The sequence below is a fragment of the Mustelus asterias genome, chromosome 9 (assembly GCF_964213995.1).
Source record: "Mustelus asterias chromosome 9, sMusAst1.hap1.1, whole genome shotgun sequence".
Classification (NCBI taxonomy): Eukaryota; Metazoa; Chordata; class Chondrichthyes; order Carcharhiniformes; family Triakidae; genus Mustelus; species Mustelus asterias.
Genome location: NC_135809.1, coordinates 93679169 through 93706961, shown reverse-complemented (window position 1 = coordinate 93706961; position 27793 = coordinate 93679169). Strand labels below are relative to the sequence as shown.

The window sequence follows — 27793 nt, the reverse complement described above, 5'->3', positions numbered from 1 at the left end:
TTCATGCCACACTATCTTGCCTGGGCTTGCAAAATCTCACTAACTGTCCTGGCTGGAGACAATACACATCTCTTTAACCAGTGCTTAACGCTCTCTCCACTCACATTGTCTGTACCTTTGAGACTTGATTACCTGTAAAGACTCGCATTCCAATCATTAATTTGTAAATTGAGTTTGTGTCTTTATATGCCCTGTTTGTGAATAGAACTCCCACTTACCTGACGAAGGAGCAGCAAGCGCTCCGAAAGCTAGTGGCTTTTGCTACCAAATAAACCTGTTGGACTTTAACCTGGTGTTGTGAGACTTCTTACTGTGTTTACCCCAGTCCAACGCCGGCATCTCCACATCATTTAATCATAAAAGACAGAGAGTAGGCTTAGGCTTAGGAGGGCAGAAGGGCCTGATCATGTGCTGTACTGTTCTTTGGTACCGCATCAGCTGTGGATGAAGTGTAATGCAAACAGAATAGAGACTGTAAGTATAGTCTACATACTTAACTGTGGCATAATCTCACTTAATGTGAATGCACTGTAACGTGGCTAATAGTCTGTTGATATGGTCGACATAAGAAGATCTGGTAACAGACATATTTATCTTTTATTTTATTTATTCTTTCACCAGATGTAGGTGTCACTGGACAGTAAAAGTGTTTATTGCCCATGGTGGGGTGGTGGTGAACTGCCTTCTTAAACTGCTGCAGTCCATATGGTATAGATACATTTACAGTGCTGCGAGGGTGAGAGTTCCAGGACTTTGACCCAGTGACAGTGAAGGAAGGGCAATATACTTCCAAGTCAGGATAACTTGCAAGTGGTGGTGTCTCCATACATCTGCTGCCCTTGCTTTTCGAGGTGGTGGAGGTCACTGGTTTGGAAGCAACTGTTGAAGAAGCCTTGATGAGTCTCTACATTTAACACTAATATTTTAATGGTTTTGCATTTCATAGGAAGATAGATTTTGTTTTTACAAAGCTCCAATACTGTCTGTGACACACACACACTTTACAGATTCTTTAAAGTTTCAATTACATTTTTCCAAGTGTCACAAATGATGCAGCCAGAAACCATGTTAATCACCACCTCTCCAGCAGTCTGCATCTAATTGGCTGTCTACTGTTTCCATGACAAGCACACAGCCACAGCTTCATTTTATTACACTCACAACAAATGCTATTTTGGGATTTTAATTGTAGGAGTGGAAATAATTTGGAAAAGCACACCTGTTCATGGGACAACTAACCAGAAAGCAATCAATTCGTCCTAATTAAATTTTACCTGATTCAGCTGAAGTCATGTACAATTTTATAACGTGCAGGAATTGCCCTCATACGACATAACACAGAGCATGAGGGTTATATAATTTGGCTCCTATTTTGCCATGTACTACACGGTCTGAATAATGAGATTCTCATCTATTTGGCTTGCTGAAAGGCATCAATACATCCAGACTTATTTTCCAATTTTCTTTTTCTCATCTCTTCACCTGAAGGTCAATTGTTGCGTGACAGATTGTTGTTACTGTTCTTAAAGCATGCTTCAAATATGTCAGGAGCAAACAATGGGCGCAGAGAGGGTTGGCACACTAAAATTTGACAGTGGGGAAGTGATGTCTGAAGATGGAGACAGAAGCAAAACACTGCGAAAGCTGGAAACCTAGAGAAAAACAGAAAATGCCAGAAACACTCGTATATGGCAGCACTCCTACTCTCCATCCTATCAGAAATGTGGCTTACTTTTGTTCTTTTCCTGCCTCACCTTTCTCAGGCTCTGCAACTGCTTCAATGTTATTCCTTTCTAACATCGTTCAGTTCTAACAGAAGGTCAGCGACTTGAGATGTGAATTATTTCTCTCTCCACAGATGCTACCTGACCTCCTGACTGCTTCTAGCATTTTCTGTTTTTATTTCTGAAGGCAGTGAAATTGCTGAAATACATAGTGGATATTTGCCATAGTGATTATTTTACTCAGAAAAGAAAGAGAGAGACAAATGCAGCAATTGATGCTGCCGTTCAAAGGAAATATAAATTGAAAATGTTCTAATCAAAAATTAAATTGGCTTGAATGGATGAGAGCTTTCACGCAGATATTTTTCAGGATCTATTAGACTCGGGTCAAATCGCAAGGATTGGAAAAAAGAATGTCACTCTCATCTTCAAAAACTGAGGCAAGGAAATTATTGGCTTTTAATGGTGGATAATATAATCCATTGGGCGGCATGGTGGCACAGGGGTTAGCACTGCTGCCTCACAGCGTCAGGGATCTGGGTTCGATTCCCGGCTTGAGTCACTGTCTGGAGTTTGCACGTTCTCCCCGTGTCTGCGTGGGTTTCTTCTGGGTACTCCGGTTTCCTCCCATAGTCCAAAGATGTGCGGATTAGGTGGCCTGGCCATGATAAATTGTCCATTTGTGTCAGGGGGTAAATATATGGGATTACAGAGATAAGGCCTGGGTGGGATTATTGTTGGTGCAGGCTCGGTAGGCTAAATGGCCTCCTTCAGCGCTGTAGAGATTCTATGATAAGGGAGTTTCTTGAGAGACTTGAGCTAAACTGATGCAACATAGTTTTAGGAATTGGCAGTCATGCCTTACTACTGTACAAATGTTCCAATCAAAAATGACATATGAAGCAAGTTAATTAACATTTAAGATAGATAAGGCTCCTGGTTCTGACCATATATACTTTAGGTTTTGAAGAAATTGGCTTGAATGGTTGAGAGCTTTCACGCAGATATTAAAAATTAAAAGAGGTGAATACGCCAGTATGCAAGACCTAGGATGTACTTGATTCTTTTTTAAAATTATTTCATGAGATGTGGGCATTGTTGGCTCAGCAGCATTTATTGCCCAACCCGTATTGCCCTGGTGGTGAGCCAATCTTTTGAATTGCTACAATTCATCTGGTATTGATACACCAACAGTTCTGTAACGAAGGGAATTCCAGGATTTTTACCCAGCGACGTGAAGGGACAGTGATGTATTTCCAAGTCAGGTGATGTGTGGCTTGGAGGGGAATTTCCAGGAGGTGGTGCTCACATGCAATTGTTGCCCATGTCCTTCTAGGTGGTAAATGTCACGGGTTTGGAAGGTGCTGTCTAAAGAGCCTTGGTGAGTTCCTACAGTCTACCTTGTAGATGGTGCACACTGCTGTCACAGTTGTGGAGGGAGTGAATGTTTAAGGTGGTAGATGTGGTGCCAATTAAGTGGACTGCTTCATCCTGTACGGTGTCCAGCTTTTTGAGAATTGTTGGGGGTGCACTCATCCAGGCAAATGTAGAGTATTCCATCACAATCCTGACTTAAGCCTAGTAGGTGGTGGACATGTTTTTTGGTATCAGAAGGCCAGTTACTTGTCACAGAATTCCCAGCCTCTGACCTTCTCTAATAACCAATGTGGCAGCTGTGTATACCATTTATAAGATTCACTGGAAAAATGCACCAAAGCTTCTTAGACAGCACCTTCCCAACCCCACAACCACTACTATTTAGAAAAACAAGGGCAGCAGACATATGAGAACACCACCACCTGAAAATTCCCCTCCAAGTCATTCATCATTCTGACATTGAAATATATTGCTATTCCTTCACTGTCATTGGGTCAAAACCCTGGAATCCCCTCCCTAATAGTAGTGTGTGCTTACCTACACCACATGGACTGCAATGGTTCAAAAACACATGACCTTCGCAAGGTAAATTAGGGATGGGCAATAAATGCTGGCCTTGTTCATGATGCTCAAATCCTGAATGAATTCTAAAAGGTATTTATATGCTGGTCCAGGTCAGTTTCTGACCAATTGTAACCCCTAGGATATTGATGGGGTGGGGGGAGTGTGGTGGAAATCAATGATAGTAAGGCCATTGAATGTCAAAGAGAAATGGTTAGATTCTCTCATGTTAGAGACGCGCATTGTGTAGCATTTGCATGGCAGCTATGTTACTTGCCACTTATCAGCTAAAGCCTGAATGTTGTCCAGATCTTGCTGCATTAGGACATGGACCACTTCAGTATCTGAGGAGCAGAAAATGGTGTTGAACATTGTGCAGTTATCAGCTGACATCCCAATTTCTGATCTTATGATGAGGGATGGTCACTGTTGAAGTAGCTGTAGATACTTTGCCATGGACACTACACTGCGGAGTTCATGCAGAAATGTTTCAGCACAGATTACTGACCTCCAACCCCACTACAATCATCTTCCTTTGTGCTAGGTATAACTTCAACCAGAGAAGAGCTTTCCCTACAACTCCCATCGACTCCAGTTTTGCTAGGACTCCTTGATGCCACATTTGGTCAAAAACTGCCTTTATCGACAAATGGAGCCACTTTCATTTCACCATTAATGGACAAAGGCTTCTGTGAACTGCTTAAAACTTTTGATGGCAAACTGTGGGCCATTTTCTAAAATGACTAAGTCTGGCATGCTATGTATGGCAAAAAAAACTACTTTAGCAACATCTTGACAGCTTCCAAGGTGGGACCATGCAGATGCTTAACCTTAATCCATCTGGAGTAATAAACAACAACTATGGGAATTTCTTCCCTTTGAGTGCAAAAAGATTGAATCCGAGATGTTCTAGAGTCTGGATAGAAATGTGACACCATCAGTGGTTCTCTTTGTTCTTGATGATGGATCAGACAGGTAATGGAGTTTGAAATCAGTCCTCATAACTTTGAGATCCCCAGCCACCAAACAGAATTTTGCATTCTGGCACAACACTTTGTAATGTCTAGGTATCCCAGGTGTATTTTCTGAAGAATCTTGATTCTGCAGACACTTGTTATGACCAATCTCTCATCATAAATCAGTAAATCATCCACGACACTGAGATGACTTTGTTGCTCAAAGTTTTGCTTCAGGATGACATTATTTGGAATGTAATCTGGCTCTCCGTTGATGCAGTACTCCTGAATTCAAGCCGATTCATCATCAGCTTTTAGTACCTTTCAAATTTAATTTAGCCTCTATGTTGTTGCTGATATATTTTATGTAGTTAATGAAGTATTGGACTCTAAATCTTTGACAACATTGATGTTCACTTGTTCAGGTATTTCAACTGAAATGTGTGACAGTGTGGCCCCTGTAGTTTGTTTTCTTTCTTGAACATATTTGTTGTAGCATGCGATGTGATAAACTGTTTGCAGCTTCCCCAGAAAGTTTGGAAATTCTTTTGGTTTGTTTTCACTTCCCAATTCACCCACTTAATAGATCATTGTAGATCTTTGCAAGCTTTTCTGTTAAATAGTGAACATTGTTGGTTTGGATTATGTACAATGTTTCTGTGATGTGCCTTTCTTTATACTTTTTTTTATTCACTTGTAGGACATGGGGGTCGCTGACTGGCCAGCACTTATCGCCCATCCTTAGTTGCTCTTGAGGTGGTGGTGGTGCTGAGCCAACTTCTTGAACAACCGAATGGCTTGCTCGGCCATTTCAGAGGGCAGTTGAGAGTCAACCACATTGCTGTGGTTCTGGAGTCACATGTAGGCCAGATCAGGTGAGGACAGCAGATTTCCATCCCTAAAGGACATTAGTGAACCAGATGGGTTTTTCCAACAATCGACAATGGTTTTATGGTCATCAGTGGATTCTTAATTCCAAATATTTTTTGTTGAATTCAAGTTCCCCCATGATGGGATCTGAACCCAGGTCCTCAGAACATAAGCTGAGTTTCTGGATAGTCTAGTGATAAAACCACGAGGAGGCCATTGTCACCCCTCAGTGCAGCAGTCAGCTGTCCCTTGACCCTCAGTTGAATACTCCTGGACTGTGGAACTGTATGGTCGATTACTGGAGGAAGTCTTGCTTTAGACACAGTTGTGCGTCCAAAAGAACTGAAACTCTTGCTCCAGTGTCTAATTTAAAATTTGTTTCATGTCCGTTGAAATTAATGTTTGCACTCTAATCGCGCCCATTAAATCTTGTAACTTCTGCCAAGAATGGCATTGCAATGTCTTTGGCATCTTCAATTTTTTGAATGTTACTTTAATTGGTTATTCTTTAAATTTTTCAGTTGGGAGTTTTTTGCTGTGGCTTACAACCTTAAAATGTCCTTCACTCTTACAGGAATGGTATCCCGAATTTCTGGCAGAACGCTCTATGCACTAATGCAACCTTTTCCCTCCACAGCAAGAACACTGAATAATGGTGGCTATCACACACTCTTCCCTCTTTTCCTGTTTTTGAGAAGTGTGCTGTTACTTGTGTCTTGCAAACTGCATGTGTCAGCTGTTTTCCTTCACAAAATCTTCCTGTCACCACTATTGAATACACAATTTTGCTTTCTCACTTCTACCTGTCTTGTTAACAATGCAGCCTATGATAGTATTAAATCCTCCCCTGACCATACAAAATCTGATGAAGTTTCTTCTAGGCTCCGACAACAATATGGTCCTGAGTTAATTCCCCTTTCGGCGCTTTATTTTTGCAATTCTTAGCTGGTTGATCATGAAGGAATCTACCCTTCCTCCCAGTATTTGGGTATGCCCTTTCTTAGGGCAAAATACATAAAAGCTTTTATAATATCTTTGTATGTCGCCATTTCATCATTTAAGCCTTGTCTAAACAATACGTCATATTTACTACCACCTATGGCGTGGAGAAGGGTACCGACCTGTTCCCTGCGTGGTTTCTCTTTCCTAAAATAGTTTTCTAATTGGAAAACCTACAATACCAGCCCTGCAACTTCTTGGCTTGATCCAGGCCTTCCATATGTTCGATGCCCTCTGGTAAAGGTAAGATTTTCTGCAGGGCTTTTCTTCACTCCAGCTCAATTTCTGGTGGAATTTTCTTCTACGTATTTTTTTTCAGTCATTTGCTGCATTTTGAGTCAGTGGGCTTCTTATTCAATGCTTTTCCTGTTGTCTTTACCACTCACCTGAAGAAGGGGCTTAGAGCTTCGAAAGCTTGTGTGGCTTTTGCTACCAAATAAACCTGTTGGACTTTAACCTGGTGTTGTTAAACTTCTTACTGTGTTTACCCCAGTCCAACGCCGGCATCTCCACATCACGTCTTTAACACAGCCATGATCTGTTTTCGTCATTGTAGGTCTTGGTTTACGTTGTCCTTGGTCAGGATCAATAGAGAGGTCAAGGCTTAGCACAAGGCTTCACTCGCAACCATCCCTCAGTATATTCTGTTCTCATGTGATCTTGCATTACTGATGATGTCAACTGTCGACTTGCATACTTTACCTTCACCCTTTACACTGAAGATTGTCAACATGCAAATCCTTCCAATACTTCCATGGCAGATGGCATGAGCAGGAGAAATTCTTGGTCAGCCGTGCTTGATGTGGAGTGATAATGTTCAATCTTCTGGCTTCAGGCTAGTGACCCCCTCCAAGAAAAATAAGCTATTGAAAATAGACACAAACGTGTGCTTTGTCCGTCACATACATCTCCAGACAGGGGGAATCTTCAAAGTTTAAGTTTGTCTCGGATTCAGTTTCCATGGGATGCCTGGCACGCTAACCTCTCCCCCTACTCTAAATACTAATGCAAAGTAATTACTCAATATGCCCATCATATCCGTAATTTCACTGACAATATTACTGTTATCAATTTAGAAAGATCCACATTGCTCCTGATCACACATATTTTCGTAATAATATAAAAGATTGTTGATTTTGATATCCTTTGTGAATTTTTTTATATCCCTTTTTTGTGGTTCATACTACCTAATTAGAAAGTAGATAGCAGAGTGGAAATGTCAGATACCTCGATACAAAGCTACAAGTTGACTCAGTAAGAAGTCTCACAACATCAGGTTAAAGTCCAACAGGTTTATTTGGAATCACGAGCTTTCGGAGCGCTGCTCTCCTTCATCAGGTGATTCAACCATGAGAGAGAGACCTATTTCTCCTAGCAGGCCCCACAAACAGCACCCTCCAGAGAGGGAGAGAGAGAGGGAGAGAGAGAGAGAGAGAGAGACGTCTTGCTTCTTTCAGAAACTGGCAGTAACTGCCTGATTTTCCCTCTAGCTTAGCTCCTCCCTTTAAGCACATGACTGTGTCCATCAAGCAACTTAATCAAAGCCCTACTCTAAAAACCCCAAGAGAAAAACCAAATGAACAAAAATGGATTAACTCAGATTAAAACAAACACATCCCCAACTAAAATCAATGATTAGCCTGCATTCTCAGTAAGTGATCTACCAGGTGCCCTGACAAATAGCCACCGTGTAAAATAGAGCTGAATTTTAAACATACCCCTCACAGGAAACATGATAAAAATACATTTCTTCCAGGTACATTATCATTACACAATTGATAGCAGGGTAATGATTCTTAATATTAATTTTCAATAATTGATGTTGGTTTCAGCAAAGAGTGATGGATTATTATACTGGTAGTTTTAGTGTTAAAGCTTCCTGTAGAACTAATGGGTAGGATTTTCTGCTAACCTTCTGCGTGGAGGCATCCCAGCATTGGCCACCAGTGGGGTCTTCTGGTCCCACCATTGTTAACGGAGTTTCCTGTTGAATGCACTCCTTGCCAAAGGGAAATCCGTCGCGGGAGCGCGGCATCAGCAGGACTGGAATATCCCACCAGTGTGAACAGCCAAAAAGTTCAGGCCAATGACTTGTCATTGAGACTGAACTGTTGAATAACTACACAGAATGTGTAGTTAATCTGTATTTATTTTCCAATTTTACATGTAGGATACGGAATATGCCCTTGATTACACTTGCAGGTAAATAGTATTGAAATAGTGGAATAAGACACAGAAGCAAAGGACAAATTCATTTTTTGCCATGCCTTTGGCTGTTGACATCTGTGGGCCCAATGAACATGCAGGCTGTTTTACTGCTGGCAGCATAGTTGACTTGGAAGGCCTCTTGTCATTCATTTTGCAAGTCCCTAACTAATTTCAAGTTTAAACTGTCTCCTATTTTACAGCATGTTTCACCCTCCACCACTAGACCCAGGAGAGAAGACTTTCAAGAAAGAGCTTGAAAAAAAATCTTACGGTCAGAAACATGCCACTGGCATGCATGCACATGAGCAACCAGTTTGCCCAGGTAATTTATCAAGGCTATCAGGTCATAACCATTTCAACAGGAGACAATTTAACTGGCCAACTGGAGACAATTCCAATTTCCATTCCAATTGGAAATAGTTCCTTTGCAACTGATTTCTATTTCTGTGAAGATTTTATTGATTTAAGCACTTTAAAATTGAGCATAATATTCGTGGATCTTTATTTCACAGTTCAAATTCCTCCACTTTTACAACTTAATTAAATTGATATCAGTGTTCCATAAAAGATCTATACAAAAAACACCTCTTTAAATAATTTCTTACTTAATGTGCCACTTATATGATTTTGCTCTGATGTCACAAGTATCCCAATTAAAATGAAACAGTTGAGATGTATGACTGCATACACAACAACAGTTCCAAGCTTTAACAGCACAAATGGCAAGTGCCACTTAGTGTTTCAATTAACAAAACTTCAAACCACAAATATACACATGGGTACCATCATTTCAAGTCTTCAAGCAATAGTTTTACTACGCACACTCAGTCTGAAGACATTGAGCTTCTTGCATCTCTCCTCCACATGCTCTAGATTGATACATTAAAAAGGCCCCTTGGGACACTAATTTCTGTTCTAAGAGATCAAGATCGTCTTTTGTGTGAGAGAATTTCTTAACAATTGCTTTGCCATATAGTCAATCTCACGCAACTGAATGCACTGTGTGTAAGGGTGGTGGAGACAGATGCAATACTAACTTTCAAATGGTGCATTAGATATATACATGAAGAAGAAAAATTAGCAAAGTTTTGGGGAAAGAGCAGGGAGTATTACTAATTGGATTGCTCTTTCAAATAGCCAGAACAGTCTGTACTATAATGATGCTGTGATAAAGATCAGTTTAAAAAGTGGATTATCTGGTCATTATCACACTGCTTTTTGTAGCAGCTTGCCATTCACAATTTGACTGCCATGTTTCCTACATGACACTTGGCTCCACATCAAACATACTTCATCGGCTATAAAACATATTGAGTTGTCCTTAGGCACAATAAAATGACTCTTTTTCTTCTTAGGATCGGAGTGAATTCCAAGAAAGTCACGTAGAATCAAGTACCGAATGAAGAGGAGATCAACCATCTCAGGACATCACTGGAGGAGTTCCTCGGGATAGTGCCCTCGGCCCGACCATCTTCAGCTGCTTCATCAATTACTTTCCTTCATAAGGTCAGAAGTGAAGATGTTTGCTGATGATTGCACAATGTTCAGCACCAGTTGTGACTCCTCAGATATTGAAGCAATCCTGTCCAAATGCAGCAATCTGGACAAGATCCAAGCTTGGGCTGACAAGTGGCAAGCAATATCCGAGCAACACAAATGCCAGGCAATGATCATTTTCAACAAGAGAGAATCCAACCATCCCCCCTTGACATTCAATGGCATTACCATTGTCGAAGCCCCCAATGTCAACATTCTGGGATTATCATTGACCAGAAACTGAGCTGGACTAGCCATATGAATACTGTGGTTACAACAGCAATGCACAGGCTAAGAATCCTGCAGCAACAAGGCGCAAGGCAGGCGTGTGATGGAATACTCTCCACTTGCCTGAGTGAGTGCCGCTCCAACAACACTCCAGATGCTCAATACCATCCAGGACAAAGCAACCAGCTTGATTGGCACCCCACCCACAAACATTCACGCCTCCACCACAAATGCACCATGGCAGCAATGTGTAACATCTACAAAATGCATTGCAGGAAGTCACCAAGACTCCTTAAACATCACTTTTCAAAATCACGACCATTTAGAAGGACAAGGACAGCAGATGCATGGGAACACCATCAAGTTACCCTCCAAGCCACTCACATCGTAACTTGAAAATATATTGCTATTCCTTCACTGTTGCGGGGTCAAAATGCTAAAATTCTCTCCCTCACAGCACTGTGGGTCTACCTATGCCACATGGGCTGCAGCAACTCAAGAAGGCAGCTCACTATCACCTCCTCAAGGGCAATTAGGAGCAGGCAATAAATGTCATCCAGTCAGACTCACATCCCATGAATGCATATTTTGAAAAAGTACCCTAAAATAGTGTCAGAACAATACAACTTGACACAGGATATGTTTCACAACACAATTTGACCTATTATCTGACTAACATATTAAAGCATAAGATATAATAACAAGGGACAAAGATATATGCAAGATGCGAGCAAACAAATATTTGCTCTATTTTTAAGTTAGATTGTTTGATAACTGCACATCAAGTTGATGTGATTATTTTAACTATAGAAAAGAAGCCCCAACTTGAAAACGTTATGTACTTACAGTCTGTGTGTCCTGTGTACGGGTACAACAAAGAAAAAATTTCAATCTCCGGCTCCAGCTACTAGCCTGCTCTTCCTCCAAGCGATGGCTATATTTAAAAAAAAAAGCATTTATAATCTTAAAGGATAGTGGGCAAAATTTAATACAGTAAGACTAAGATATAAGGCTAATATACCAAGAGACCAGTTTTAAAGGTGTCTTCTCGTAATTATCCAGCTTCAAAATCTGAATAACTGAGTGATATCGTATGTGTCTCAGGAGAATCCTGAACATCCTGCATCAGTCACAACACTCAATGGTCCAAGTAAACCTTACTGTACCGCTCTGACATGACAATCTCAAGAGCACAAGCTGAAACAAATGGTCTGAATTTAAGTGTTAACTATTTAAAAAACCTTGCCACGGCCATCGTGTTTTCGTTTCCCCAACAAAATTTCTCCTACATTTCTCCTCTGTTCTTCTGAAGACATCAACTCTTGCCAGGTTACAGATGCACAGATGCCAGTGCCTCCCCAAGAGGATATTCCTTACATATCAGAACAAATGGAGAGTATTAAGTCTGTTCCACACTGTAGGACATTGGGCTTAAACTTGATATTGTTGGCCTTGACATCCAACTGTAGCATCCTAAAAGCTGCTCCAACTGATATCAGCTACAGACTGGGATTGAAGCTCAGACTTTTAGATTGATTAGCTAATCATGAACCATGTCAAACATATACTGTACCCATTAAACAAACGACTGAAGAATACTAGTCTGTCATAATGGAACTTTTTAATACTATTTTTAATGGGCTGTTGCTAGAGATAGCATGAAGCCAGGGTGACGACCTAAATTCAATCTAAATGAAGAAATCACTATCAGACCTAAGCATTTATTCCTGAATGGGGCAAATCCATGTTACCTGTTAAAAATACATAGGTGGCTTTAAAGCTGTCGAAAAGATTACAAAACAATATTTGAGGATACCAAATATGATCAAGAGGCTTAAGTAGCATTATAAATTTCCAGGGTAAAGCACATGTGATTTGTTGGTTGAAAGAATTGCATTACCGCATAATAATCACTTTCCAGTCAACAAGCAATACTTACTATATAACTTTAAGATGCTGCTTAGGTGATGATTAAAATTGACTGCGAGACCTTATGAAATTAAGTAAATAATGTGAATACCCTCTTAAGAGTTCTTGACCTACAATTTCAACTGAAATCGGAGATTACTGGGAGTAAGGTAACTTGTATTACTCCAAATGTATTCTCTAGATTCAAAGTCAATTTAATTCACTCTCTTACAAACAGCTTCCTTCTGTCCTCGTCAGTCTGGCCACACCTTGGATGGTCCCAGGACTGAACAAAATTTCCTGACATATTACATGTTCTTCCAGCATTATCCTCACTCCTTTTATGCCACTTCTACTTCACACAATTGCTGATTCATTGGCTACTGGTATAGAGAAATTGATGTGGAGATGCCGGCGTTGGACTGGGGTAAACACAGTAAGAAGTTTAACCTGGTGTTGTTAAACTTCTTATAGAGAAATTGCACAGCCACCAATACTTTTGAGATTATATATAGCAAAAACAAGCTGCTAAAATTCAGCTGTTTAATGTTTTTGATTTTCCCCAAATTAACTTTCTGAGCATGTCTTTTTGAGACAAGGTGTTTTTGAGATAAGGTGCACTTACGTTAATAAGCTTTATTACAGCTTTCCTGTCACTGCCCTGTGAGGCTCACTGAATAAATAGAGAGTAGAGATTGACGAGATATATAAATAATAAAGATTGACTTTATTTAGTTCTTAAAAATTACAGGAAGTTATAGGATTGCATGACACTATACTCCTGCAATATGCAATGGGGCTAAGAGTCAGCTGTAGTGCAACTTTGAAAATACAGTTATCAGTTTGCTCACAAGTAATGGAAGCCCCTTTTCTAAAATGCAGTAACAATGAGAACATAAGAACATAAAAATATAGGAAGATTAGAAACAGGAGTAAACAAATCAACCCCTTCAATCTATTCCATGATTCAATAGATCACTGCTGACCTTCAGCTCCCATATGTCAGCTCCTCAGCCCAATTGTTTTTCTAACTTGTTTTTCGAATGGCGTCATCGTAAAGTGGACTTGAGAATGGTGTTGCTCATCTTCGTCTGGGAGACCAGCTTCCAATCTCCTCCCATCACCCACCACGTTCCTGCAATCCTCACCCATGATTCCCTTCACGATCGTGTCCTTGTTACTTTTGAACCCATCATTATCTATGTGGATATTCCTGTTCTCCACCTCAAACCCTTCAGTGTTGAGGTCCCCATGTCCTTTGGCGACCTGACCTCTCCCCTTCTTAAGGCCACATGACTTTCTGGGACCTCCTCCACGAGATCATATAATATTACCCTCCACCATGATTTCTTAGCTAATGACTTGCAGGATACCAATGCTATTCCTGACCATGAATATGCCCTTTGCCTCACAGTACCATGAGTCTTACTCCCAGCACCAAATTCCTTAGGTGACTGGTCTTGCCCTGGATGTCATATTATGCATTGCCTGGAGAGGCCTACCCCCAATTAAGGCCGGGACCAAGACATGTGTGTCATGCAGAGCCCTCTAATATGGCCCGCAGAGGCCCAGCACAGTCTCTTCAATGTGTCCCCAACAGCGTGGCCTCAGCCCCAGGACAGTCTCTTCAAAATCCCCCTGACATTGTAACTTCAGCCCAAAGACAGTCTCTTCAATATCTTCCTGACATCATTGCTTCAGCACCAGATTAGTCTCTTCAATATCCCCTTTAAACCACCATCAATGTCAGGAGAACACAGAAACTCCAAACTAATTTCCTATCAGCGGGACACTGACTTTTTCTATCACAAATTTAGTGCCCTTGCCCCCTATGATTCCCTCCGATGTTAGGAATGGAAAGTTCTGCACAGTATTCCAGATGTAGCCTGATCTAGACTTGGCTGCCAGAATACCTCAACCTCATTATTACTAAAATGTTCCAAATGAGTTAAACTGCTGTGTTTACATAGCAGACAGAGAAATCTTGTGTTAAGCATTCAACAATTACCCTTGTTACTAGTAATTTTTAGTCTTATATCATAATATCTCTGAACATTTCAACTGGTTGATCAGTGTCTAAGCGTTCATATCCAAGTTTGACCATTCATGAAAACTAGGGTCTTAAGGTTTTGTTTCCATGGAATCAGCTCACAGTTATCCTTCCTGAAGATAATTAAAAATAAAAGCTCATTAAAATAGCCAAGTTGGCTTATCTTCAGTTCATGTAATTGTGTGTCTGTTTCAGAGCTGCCATGTAATCAAGGAGCAGACTGGCTCCGATTTCAGAGTTTATTTTGTTTTGAAATTAGAACATAAAATTATTGGGATTTAGTGGGTATGTGGGAGAATAGCTTTCTGATCATATATTAGCATGAAATATCTGGGGTTGGACTTCCTGAACCTTGTAATATTGTATTGAAGTCCTTACAATGTTCTATATTTTCATACCTGTGATCCTTAAATGAGAAGTATTTTTTTAAAATTTAGAGTATTAACGATAGAGGGTTGGTAGGAGGAGAGGTACTCAACACAATTAATGTTACCAGGGAGGCAATGCTTGGTAGACTAACGGGACTGAAGGTGGACAAGTCCCCGGGCCTGGATGGAATGCATCCCAGGGTACTGAAAGAAATGTCAAGACGTAATAGCGGATGCGTTAGTGGTTATTTATCAAAATTCGTTGGATTCTGGGGTAGTGCCGGCGGATTGGAAAACGGCTAATGTTACGCCGCTGTTTAAAAAAGGAAATAGACAAAAGGCGGGTAACTACAGGCCGGTTAGCTTAACGTCTGTAGTTGGGAAAATGCTGGAATCCATCATTCAAGAAGAAATAGCAGGCCATCTGGATAAGAATGGTTCGATTAAACAGACGCAGCATGGATTCATGAGGGGAAAGTCGTGCTTGACGAACTTGTTGGATTTTTATGAAGATGTGACTAGTGCAGTTGACGGAGGGGAACCGGTGGATGCGGTGTTTTTGGATTTCCAAAAGGCGTTTGATAAGGCGCCTCACAAAAGGTTGCTGAAGAAGATTGGGTCACACGGAGTTGGGGGTAGGGTGTTAGCGCGGATTGGGGATTGGCTATCCGACAGGAAGCAGAGAGTCGGAATAAATGGGTGCTTTTCTGGTTGGCGGATGGTAACTAATGGCGTGCCGCAGGGATCGGTACTGGGGCCTCAACTATTTACCATTTATATAGACGATCTGGAGGAGGGGACTGAGTGTAGGGTAACAAAGTTTGCAGACGACACAAAGATAAGTGGAAAAGTGAATCGTGTGGAGGGCGTAGAAGGTCTGCAGAGAGATTTGGACAGGCTGAGTGAGTGGGCGAGGATCTGGCAGATGGAGTATAACGTTGACAAATGTGAGGTTATTCACTTTGGAGGAAATAATAGCAAATTGGATTATCTAAATGGAAAAAAATTACAACGTGCTACTGTGCAAAGGGACCTGGGGGTCCTTGTGCATGAGACGCAAAAACCCAGTCTGCAGGTGCAACAGGTGATCAAGAAGGCAAATGGGATGTTGGCCTATATCGCAAGGGGGATAGAATATAAAAGCAGAGATGTCTTGCTGCATCTGTACAGGACATTGGTGAGGCCGCAGCTGGAATACTGTGTGCAGTATTGGTCCCCTTATTTGCGGAAGGATATATTGGCCTTGGAGGGAGTGCAGAGAAGGTTCACCAGGTTGATACCAGAGATGAGGGGTGTTGATTATGAGGAGAGACTGAGCAGATTGGGTTTGTACTCGTTGGAATTTAGAAGGCTGAGGGGGGATCTTATAGAGACCTATAAGATAATGAAGGGGCTGGATAGGGTAGAAATCATAGAAACCCTACAGTGCAGAAGGAGGCCATTCGGCCCATCGAGGTGGAGAGATTCTTTCCACTTAGAAAGGAAACTAGAACTAGAGGGCACAGCCTCAAAATAAAGGGGGGTCAGTTTAGGACAGAGTTGAGGAGAACTTATTCTCTCAGAGGGTGGTGAATCTCTGGAATTCTCTGCCCACTGAAGTGGTGGAGGCTTCCTCGTTGAAAATGTTTAAATCATGGAAAGATGGATTCCTGATCGGTAAGGGAATTAGGGGTTATGGGGATAAGGCGGGTAAGTGGAACTGATCCACTTCAGATCAGCCATGATCTTATTGAATGGCGGGGCAGGCTCGAGGGGCCAGATGGCCTATCCTGCTCCTATTTCTTATGTTCTTATGTAAAAGGGAGAAAACTGTAAACTACAAAGTGCAAGAAAACATGCTAAATAAAATATCCAAAACTCAACTTATCTGGAGATGCTGCAGGCTCCTCCGTAGGATATTTTTGTGACTTCAGCGCTTGTATTTCCCTTCAATAAATTCTAAACGTACCAATGTTTCAAACTGCTATTTTGTACACCTTGGGTTTTTAGCCAACAAAACATTACTTCAAAGTGAATTACATAGGGTAAACCTGCATCCTAAATTCTGACACGTCTATGATCTATTGCACTGGTAGGTCTGTGGGGTGGGTGTGTGTGTGTGACAAAATAGTTAAAAGTGGTTTTAATTCTTCTAATCCAATGTTTTCTGGGTAACTATTGCTGTAAGACAGTCTGAACCATCTGAAGTTTGGGATTTAAATAGCATTTTCAGATGGTTCCTTGTGCAGAGCAATTGCCCATTGGAAGTTTCAACTTCACAGGCAACTGCCATGCAAATCATACCTGGGAACATCGGACAGGGGGAATCACAGAGAATTCCTCTGATGACATGAAATACATTTTATAAATATACATTCTTTATGCTATGCCACTTTTTAAGTTGTTGGTCAACTTTTGAAAGTTTTCTAAGTTGACATATTTAGAAAAGACTGATGTATGTCTTGAAGATCAATTAAAACAGGCTGCAGGTAATTTCTAAATTCTTCAACAAATATAAGTTTCTATATAGTTTATGGCAGTGAGGTCTATGAGAGCCAGTGTTGAATAGTTACTAAAATACACTAGTTGTATTTTTATTTTCAGAAGGTGCCCTTGTAGAAATGAGAGATTTGTGCAAATCAATAATGGGAACAATATCGATGGTTCTTTTAATAATTCCAGCTTTTGCTCTTCCTATGCTCAAAATTATTGACCAATACTGGGATATATTTCAAGCATTGACCACTTTCTGGTACCTCACCCAAGTCCCCAATCACAAATTTAGACTGCATGCATCTCTGGAGGATGACAGGGGCAACAGTATAACTTTCCAACCTGACCCAGTCTTCATCTGGTGCTGACACAGATGCTCTTTATAATACAAATCACTGACAGAGCAGGAGTTGAAACCAGGTTTGTTTTTAAACTGACCTTTACCAAAGCCGATTGCAACATTTGAAGATTAGTAAACTCAGTGCAGACCGTGGATTGATTCTGAAGTTTTCCTGGTATGTTTACCAACTGAACCATGGGAGAAACTAGCTATTACTTTTGTAATTCAGCCCTTAATTCTGTGCGTACAACAATTCAAGTCAGAAACATCAATTGATTTTTTTTTCCAATTAACTTTAATTGTTTCATCTACAAAGAGAAAAGCGGAGGCAAAAATAATGGCAGGAGCTTACTCCATTGTTGCAATCTGTTTTATTGATTTGTTGTAATTTTTGAAAACAGACCAAATAAAAAGATTCATTCAAACTTTTGGTTTCAATGATCGATAAACAGAGTATTTACTGCAGTACTACACCAAGAAGATCCCAGGTTCGATTCACATCTAAACTAGCCACAACCAGAACAGCACAGAATTAATTGCAGTGCCCCTGGGCTAGAGAAAGCAAAATTCTACCGTAATTCCACTCTTGGCAATTTTCTACTGATGATGGCGAATACCCACTGTTCAGTCTCTTGACCTCAATAATTACTCTTTGGCGAGGCATCAGAGGTCACCCAATGTTCATGGAATGTTATCCCAAAATGAACTAGTATCTTCAATAGATGGAAGAGAATATTAACCCACAGAGCATATCCAGCAAAGGTTTCTCTTCTTGCCAAAACATCTTAACGATCTATTCTTGACTCTGGACTTCTAAATCCCTCTGCATCCCTCTTTTCCATCGAGAACATCCGTATGCCCACCCTAAACAAAATTCAGGTGACATTTCCGAATATCTCCTCCAGTATCTGAGTATCCATGTTTTTGATTACTTTTCCAGTAAATCCTTTGGGTTATTTTCCTACCTTAAGGGTGCTCTGTAAATATAATCTGTTGACATTTATCCTGCAGCAAATGAAATATCCAAGGGTGATCCTCCGCAGCCTTATTAATTTGAAGAATCTATTATCCCATTTGTCTTTTCTCAGATGTAGTGTCTTATCTTCACATTTTATTCTTTTAGTCTCCAATCATTCTATTACTTGTCTTTGCATATTTTTCAACTCAACTTCTTCCTTCCTTTGGTGAGTGCTTTAGAACTGCACTCATTTTTCCAAGTACATCCTGACCAACTCTCCACACAGTGGCAGGACAATGTTGTTTGATCTACAATATTCTTTTCATGCAACCGGAAATATCATTTGCTTTATCGATTTCCGTTTGATATCATACTGATCCTATCTAGTGACTACAGGTTCATGTTCATCAGTATTTCTTCATTTATTCTTTAATCTGTTTATTATTCACATTTGTGTATAAGTTTACCTTCATCTAAACGGAATTATACCTGACAGTTATCAGATCATATCCCAAGTCAAAATTCCTCATTACTCGTCATCACATTCCAGTATTAACATCTCTGATATTTTAAGGTCACCCACAAATGTTGGTATAAAAATACATAACGTAAATTTTAGCCCAAAATTTGAGTGGCCACTTCGTGATGTAATTGTGAAATCAGCACAAAAAATGTTCAATGATAATTCTGTCACCTAACCATAGGCGAACAGTTTGATTTTGGGGAAGGGGGGGGGGGGGTTATAGGGTGGTAGAATATTCCTTGGACCAGACTGTCTGTTGCTACTTTATAATTTGTATATTTCTGGCAAGTGCCTATTATATGCACATGTCAATGCATTAAACATGTTACAATCTTTAATTTCCTACTTCATTACTTGCCAAACTTCAAAATGGGCATGAGCCCACATGCCAAAGACAAAACAGCAGAATAGTAATGTTGAATATTTAATTAATAAAGTTCTCACACTAAAGATAAACATAAATTACACATGAAAATTTGTATTTTTAAACTATTTGGGAAAATGCTACGTTACATATTCACTAGACCCAATTTCTCAGGTCCATACTGGAGAAGCACCATGCCAATGAGGAGTTCTGGAATTTTCTGCAAAGCTTCTCCTAGCTTCACCCTCACTCCAATCCTCCAAGTACAACATGACCTTCCTCCTCACTCACTAATTTTCCAGTTGGGTTTTCCATTGATTAATGTGATGCTGTCATTCATGGGGTCACCTGAAGCTACTCTAGCCTCCCGTCCCAGTGAACTGGTGCCAGAAAAAAAAACATCAGATGCACTCTTAGCTGGCACAATGCCTTGGGTTTCATTCCCTCTCCTCTCAGTGAAATGGAGCCAGAAAAATAAAGACAAAATACTGTGGATGCTTATAAAATCAGAAAGTGTTTTAAAACTCAACAGGTCTGGCAGCATCTGTGGAGAGAGAAGCATGTTAATGTTTTGAGTCTGACTCTTTAGAGGAGGTAAATAGAAGTTGGGTGGGGGCATGTGATGGGGCCTCAGAGCCAATCATGAGCGAGTGCTTGGGAACCCCTGCTGTCAAGCAAGTACTCACATTTTGAGTATTTTGCTTGTGTTCCTGAATATTCAGTACCACAAAACCGAACTTGGGAAAAATTTGCGGAAAATGTGCAATTTACAAAAATCATAAAAAGCAGAAAACTTGCATTTACAAAGCAGCTCATCAATCCCTCAGAACAACCTCAAAGCACTTCAAACCCAGTCTGATCTGCAGTGGCTATAATGTAGAAAACATTGGGTATGTAATGCAGCTTTGGTATAGAGTAGATTACAGCACGGTGGTTGCTCATGAATATGTTCGGTAGCGACACTACTCTTTCCCCTCTGCAAAAATGATATTACTTTTTATACCCAGTTTCCAGTAGCTGCATCACAAGATAGTAAGTCAGGAAATTATGAACTATTCCTACTTACCGTAAATTATAAGTTCTGAGGTTGCGTTGACGCCGCTTCGTTGCGCGAAGTTTCACAAATGTCCTGCCTGTTCTGTCGAAGACGCACATTACTGTTATGCAGACGCTTAGAATAACAACCCAATTACAGGCTACAATTCCTGGAAGCAGAAGGAAATCAGAACAGAGACGTAAGTATGTTGACCATTAAACTGCTTAACATTAAAAATGTGCTTTCTTTTGTACATATAAACAAGCTCAAGAAATATGAAGTTGTGGACATGTATTACATGATACTTGCATGTTGCATTAACCATGTTAAATTGTTGCTTAGCATTTCACATTTTGTTTTTAATATTTGAACTCACTGACAGTATGAGAATGTTTTATCACACTATGCATTTGCTCTCTGAGCCATCAAAGTCAAGTTTGCCACCATCAATGAGTGACATCAATGGAAGAGCAAAATGTTATCAGAATTAAATGAATTTGTCCTCTTGCAAGTACTTTGGGACTTTTCAATTCCATTTCACTCAATGCTCATTGGGCAGAGGAAATAAGAGATGAAGGATGAAAAACATCACTGTAATCCAAACAAATTTATGACAACAGTTTAGTCACATTCATTGCTTATTAACTGTGCTTGCAATAATATTCTAGTGAATGAAAAGGTCTAAATGCACCTATAATTATTATTTTTGATCTTCACTGCTCAATATACACATTGCAATTCCTACAGCTCCACACACTATAAGATTAACCTATTGACAATCAAGAGAGCCCAAACCATTGAAAGCTTGTCATCAAAATAGGCCACAAACCTTTCCCACTGAATAATGGCTACCCTGACCAGATCATTATTTGCTGTGTACCATTGGTGCTCCATCTCGGACCAAACTGAGAAAAATAATCATTTTACCGATGTAACCACTTAATTACCAGCTGTTGAATTTTCTCACCAGGTAATTCATTATTAGGCTGCAAATCCATATTTTCCACTCAATTTTATTACTGATATAAAAGGGTATGTACAACTCCTGTGGAGATCACAAAATCACAGGGCTGGATTTTACAGTCCACTGCCAGAGGGCTTGAAGGCCGGGAGTGGGGTGGGCGGGGTTAATAAAATGCAGCACTATCTGTCCATCCCTGAACTGTCTGCCATTTTACAGGGAGGCATTGGGTGGCTCGCCCGTCCCTGGGCCTATTGAGGTCAAATGTCCAATTAATGGTCAGTGTGTCTCATCCCGTCCTGACTGCCATTTACCTGCAGCAGAAAAGGTCCATGCCAAGCAGACAGCCCAGAGCTTTTACTCAGCAGGTGCAATGCCCTTTGAGGGTCCCCTGTGCCCATAGAGACCCACACTCAGCAAGGCCATGCCAGCACTTGAACATGGCGCCTGACATCCTCACCCACTTCGTTAGAGTCTACTAACCTGGACTTACCTACATTTCAGCTTCCAAAATCTCCTGTTCTTCAAGGACTTCCTTTAGTTCCATCAGCGCCTCTGTTCAAACCTACAATGCTGGGGGCTACAAGGCTGTCAGTCAATTGGATTGACCAGCAGCTCGTGAAGGCAAGACTCTCCTGATGGTAGTCTCACCCTGACCCAGTTAATGCCTTGTTGAGTGTAAAAGGACTGACGGGCAACCAGATATTTAATGAGCAGGCACCCAACCGACTTTTTAAACAGGTCATGGGTGGAGAACACAGTGACATTAGATGTTTAATGCACAGAAGACCATTTAGCCCATCTTATCCATGCTGACCCTCTGTGAGACCAAGTCAACCAAAACCACTCTCCAGCTTATTGCCTTTAGCACTTCAAATTTTCTCCGGGTTACTACTCATCCAAATTATTATCCAATATAGTTTTGAAAGCCATAATTGAATCAGCTTCCACTTCATACACAGGAAAGCATTTCAAATCCTAACTACTTATTGCATAAAGAGGTTTTTCCTCGAATCACCTTTGTTTCTTTTATCATTCACCTTAAATTGGTGTTCTCTGGCTTACGACACTTGAGCCAAGGGGAATAGTTTCTTCCCATCAATTCTGTATAGACCCATGATTTTGAATACCTTTACTAAATCTTCTCTCACCCTTCTTTCAATAGGACATCTCAATCAGAGTGGATAGAGGGCAACCAGTGGATGTGCTGTATCTAGACTTCCTGAAGGCGTCCAACAAGCTACCTCATAAATGGTTAAGTTAGAAGGTAAGAACCCATGCTGTTGGAAGTAGTGTATTGGCATGGGTACAGAATTGGCTAATGGGCAGGAAACAGTGAGTTAGGTTGCTGTGTTCTTTATCAGATTGGTGACCCGTAACCTGTGTGTGTGTGCGTGTGTGTGGTGGGGGGGGTGATAGGATTTATGAGGGTATTGTCAGATGCTCTCATCCTCACAGCTTACATTAAGCATGTCTATATCAGGCCGTTTCAGGTAGAAGCCGAGAGAGTAAATGCAGGCACCATGATCACATCTGGCTCCTTATGGGAGCATACTGATCTTGTCTGCACCTGCCTCTTTCTGCAACTCAACTCTTCTCCGGAGTACACTGTTGTTAAGCCACAGGAGACCACAATCATTCTGGAGACCTTTGAAGTGGCATACCGAAGATCAGCTCCAGATCTGTCAAGACTTCAGAACCACACATTCAGCAACCTAACTGCTTGCTCCATTGGCTTCTATCTAATCTCTTCTCTGGACATGGTCCTCAGAGAGTAGGCCTAGTCTCCAAGGAGCCAATCACTGATACTGCGTGGAGGTGCAAACACGCATGGTCTTCCTGCTGTTGATGACTGCTCCTCTGTTCCTCATCAGGGAAAAGTTTAACAACACCAGGTTAAAGTCCAACAGGTTTATTTGGTAGCAAAAGCCACACAAGCTTTCGAGGCTCTAAGCCCCTTCTTCAGGTGAGTGGGAATTCTGTTCACAAACAGAATTTATAAAGACACAGACTGATCCTCATCAGGGACACAGTAAGAGTTTTAACAACACCAGGTTAAAGTCCAACAGGTTTATTTGGTAGCAAATGCCATTTGCTAAAGTCCACATCATGACTATCCTCGTCAGGGATCCATGCTTTAACTGCATGAGATGCTGCTCCCATGCTGCAGTGAAGACTGACCATAAGGGAGTTGAGATGAGGGAAGGTAAGTGAAATGACTTCCAGAAAGTTGGAAATTACCTTCAAAGCAGTGAAATCAGGCTGTCGGAAAACAACTTCAGAGCAGAAACTTTCCAATTTCACTCTTTAAAGGCTGCCCAGCCTATCAGTTTCATCAATGACTCTGCTGGGCTCTTGCTTGGAGCATTCTGCTGAGTTCAAGAAACCATGCTCTAGCTTTTAAAGCCAGAATGCTGGGTTAAATCCTGAGATAATTGGGGATTAAATATTGAAATTAATTAACCAACAGCTGCAAAGGGTTTCCTGCTCACCTGTAAACTTTGATTTGATTTACTATTGTCACATGTATTAACATACAGTGAAAAGCATTGTTTCTGGTGTGCTATACAGACAAAGCATACCGTTCATAGAGAAGGAAACAAGAGAGTGCACAATGTAGTGTTACAGTCATAGCTGGGGTGTAGAGAAAGATCAACTTAATGCAAGGTAAGTCCATTCAAAAGTCTGACAGCAGCAGGGAAGAAGCTGTTCTTGTGTCGGTTGGTACGTGACCTCAGACTTTTGTATCCTTTTCCTGATGGAAGAAGGTGGAAGAGAGAATGTTCTGGGTGCGTGGAGTCCTTAATTATGCTGGCTGCTTTGCCGAGGCAGTGGAAAGTGTAGACAGAGTCGATGGGTGGGAGGCTGGTTTGCATGATGGATTGGGCTACATTCACGTCCTTTTGTAGTTTCTTGTGGTCTTGGGCAGAGCAGGAGCCATACCAAGCTGTGATACAACCAGAAAGAATGCTTTCTATGGTGCATCTGTAAACGTTGGTGAGAGTCGTAGCTGACATGCCAAATTTCCTTAGTCTTCTGAGAAAGTAGAGGCGTTGGTGGGCTTTCTTAACTATAGTGTCAGGATGGGGGGACCAGTACAGGTTGTTGGTGATCTGGACACCTAAAAACCTGAAGCTCTCGACCCTTTCTATTTCATCCCTGTTAATGTAGACAGGGGCATGTTCTCCTTTACGCTTCCTGAAGTCGATGACAATCTCCTTCGTTTTGTTGACATTGATTATTGTCGCACACCAGTTCATCAGATTCTTTATCTCATTCCTGTACTCTGCCTCGTCATTGTTTGAGATCCGACCCACTACGGTGGAGTCGTCAGCAAACTTGAAAATCGAATTGGAAAGGAATTTGGCCACACAGTCATAGGTGCATAAGGAGTATAGTAGGGGGCTGAGAACAGTCTTGTGGGGCACTGGTGTTGAGGATGATCGTGGAGGAGGTGTTGTTCCCTATCCTTATTGATTGTGGTCTGTGAGTTAGGAAGTTCAGGATCCAGTCGCAGAGGGAGGTACCGAGGCCCAGGCCACGTTGTTTGGAGATGGATTTTGTGGGAATAATAGTATTGAAGGCTGAGCTATAGTCAATAAATAGGAGTCTGACATAGATGCCTTTGTTATCCAAGTGTTCCAGCGTTGAGTGCAGGGCCAGGGAGATGGCGTCTGCTGTGAACCTATAGGCAGACTGTCGTGGATCCAGGTAGTCCGGGAGGCTGGAATTGATTTGTGCCACTTGCAAAGAGAAACCATGAAGCAGGCAGCATCTTGTTGGGTCCCCAACCTCATGCCAATTTCTTGGGTTCTGACCCCACAAATCCTCCTTCACCCTTGACAGTTAAAATTCAGACTTTTATTTCTGATCTGCAGCTAGTCACAGCGACTTTCTATTCCACAGTCTGATCTGGTTGTTTGGATGCTGTAGGCTTAGGCTCAGCTGGAAGTCTTCATCTAATGGAGTCTGATTTATCATCATGTTAGTTATGTGTAGTTTGTGTTATTTCAGATTGCAGCATTCAAGATTTTTCTTTTTGTCCCTTGGTTCCTTACATTCTTATCAACTGCCTCCTTCCCTATCATTATCAAAGGCATCCTCCGCACAGCCCAGAAAAGCAGTGTTTGAAACAAGAATGAAGCCAAGAAGCTCTGCATCAAAAGATTTTTTGAAAATGGAGTATACTATGCAGAAAATGCAAGATTCCTTTTGGTGGGGGGGGGGGGGGGGGGGGGGTGAGCTCTGTTTGTCCCTCCCCAGATGCTGCCAGATTTGTTGAGTATTTTCAAAGTTTTCTGTTTTTATTACAGATTTCCAATGTTTTCTTTCAGATTTCTATCATTAGCAGCATTTTGCTTTTGTTCGTAGGCTGATTTTTACCTTGTTCATTTTGATTTTTTTTTGCACTCACTCTATTACAAGAAAATAATTGTTTACTATTTTCTTCTTTTACTTGTAATTCTTCCTGTGATACTGACTTTCTGGATTGTATTAATTTTTTTGTGACACAATCGCCCAACCTTCAAACAATTTCATCCCACAACCGATTGCTATTAGGTTCATTTGTGTCGCTTCATAGAATTCCGACAGTACAGGAGGCCATTTGGCCCATCAAGGACCCGGAGGAAGCCCACGCAGACACAGGGAGAATGTGCAAACTCCATACAGTCACCCAAGACTGGAATTGAAACTGTCATTAAGAGGCAGCAGTGTTAACCACCATGCCACCATTTGGGATTTATAGGTAATTCTGTAGACATGTGCCAGGTACCTATCACTCATTTGATCATTTGGTCAAAACGGGAATGGGTTAATTCACTTTAGGTGCTTGATTGTTCCAGGGTTCCTCAGTACATTCAATGAAAGACAGATTTTTAACTAACTCTCTTCTGTCTTCAAGTACCATTTTTCCTTATAAGAACTGTCCAATGTGAGTGTCAACACAAGCCTTTTTCAATTAATGCCTGATGTTTATGCATGACTTCAAAAGTGTAGATGAGTAGTGTTGATTTGCATAAATCCTTAAACCTGCTGGGCAAGTTGGCAGTGTGGCCTGAAAAAGGGTTAAATAGATTTAGAAATAAAATATAAAAATAAAGAGATTGTGCTTGGCTTTTATAAATCACTGATTATGCCTCAGCTGGAGTATTGAAGGGCAACACACTCTGGAAAGACACAAAGCTCTTAGGTTTACCAGGGTATCACCAGTCATGGGGGACTTCGGTTATGAGAGGTTTGAAAGGTTAGGGCTGTTTTCTTTGGTAGCAAACACCATTAGCTTTCGGAGCGCTGCTCCTTCGTCAGATGGAGTGGAAATGTGCTCTCAAACAGGGCACAGAGACACAGAAATCAAGTTACCGGGATGTTGGATTTATGTCACATTATCAGTAACCCCCACAGCTTGCCTCCTGGAGTGGCAGGCTGTCCTGTCTGGAGACAATACAAGTCTCTTTAACCTGTGCTTAATGCTCCCTCCACCCACATTGTCTGTATCTTTAAGATCTGGCTGGCTGTAGGGATTCGCATTCTAATCAGTATTCTGTAACTTGATTTCTGTGTCTCTGTGCCCTGTTTGAGAGCACATTTCCACTCCATCTGACGAAGGAGCAGCGCTCCGAAAGCTAATGGTGTTTGCTACCAAATAAACCTGTTGGACTTTAACCTGGTGTTGTTAAAACTCTTACTGTGTTCTCCCCAGTCCAACGCCGGCATCTCCACATCATGTTTTCTTTGGAACAGAGAAGATTAAGAGGTGGTCGAATAGAGGTTTTTATGATTGTGATAAAATGCCTGTTGCTGATCACATGCTAGCTTCTGAAATTTGAGCAGTTTGAAATTGAACAGGGGGAACACCTCACACTTCCTGGAATGTAACACATCTTACAATGCATAAATAGTCCAGCCAAGCTAACACAATGGTTCAGCAAGCAAGATGTCTGCCCCAGCCAGCTATGGACAAAGACTTGTGGTTCCTAATATCCAATGTAGTGTTACTGGCTCGATTGTTACCTGCTCCAAAACACAATGGCTTTCAACCAGGGTCTCATCAGTCAACCTGAAATCACACTATGACATCACCAACACTTAAACTTAAAATCCTTTTACCTAATAAGATGCTGGATCTTATAGTCAGTTTCTGTTTGACCTCCAAAGTGAACAGTAACTCCAGGCAAATAGTCTTTCACTGTCTACCACCTGACCAATGAACAGATAGCAGCCGCAGGTTGTCTGTCTCAGTACAATCACCTGGCCCTCATTAACTACTGGAATATTGGAATTGGTGTTGTCAAGCCAAATTCATCTCCATGTGCCTTCTACCCTTGTAGAAGTCTCACTTCTGGAAGAATGGAT

At 41.2% G+C, this 27793-nt stretch overlaps 1 protein-coding gene across 1 annotated transcript in view; it reads right to left on the bottom strand.

The window, feature by feature from the left end:
• Nucleotides 1-27793, bottom strand: part of dagla (diacylglycerol lipase, alpha) — a 340274-nt gene that overhangs the window by 112228 nt on the left and 200253 nt on the right. The window contains exons 6-7 of the mRNA XM_078220586.1: nucleotides 20509-20647; nucleotides 11306-11393 (exon numbers count right to left, since the gene is read on the bottom strand). Coding sequence (XP_078076712.1) covers nucleotides 11306-11393; nucleotides 20509-20647 — 227 coding nt within the window. The remainder of the gene's footprint in view (nucleotides 1-11305; nucleotides 11394-20508; nucleotides 20648-27793) is intronic.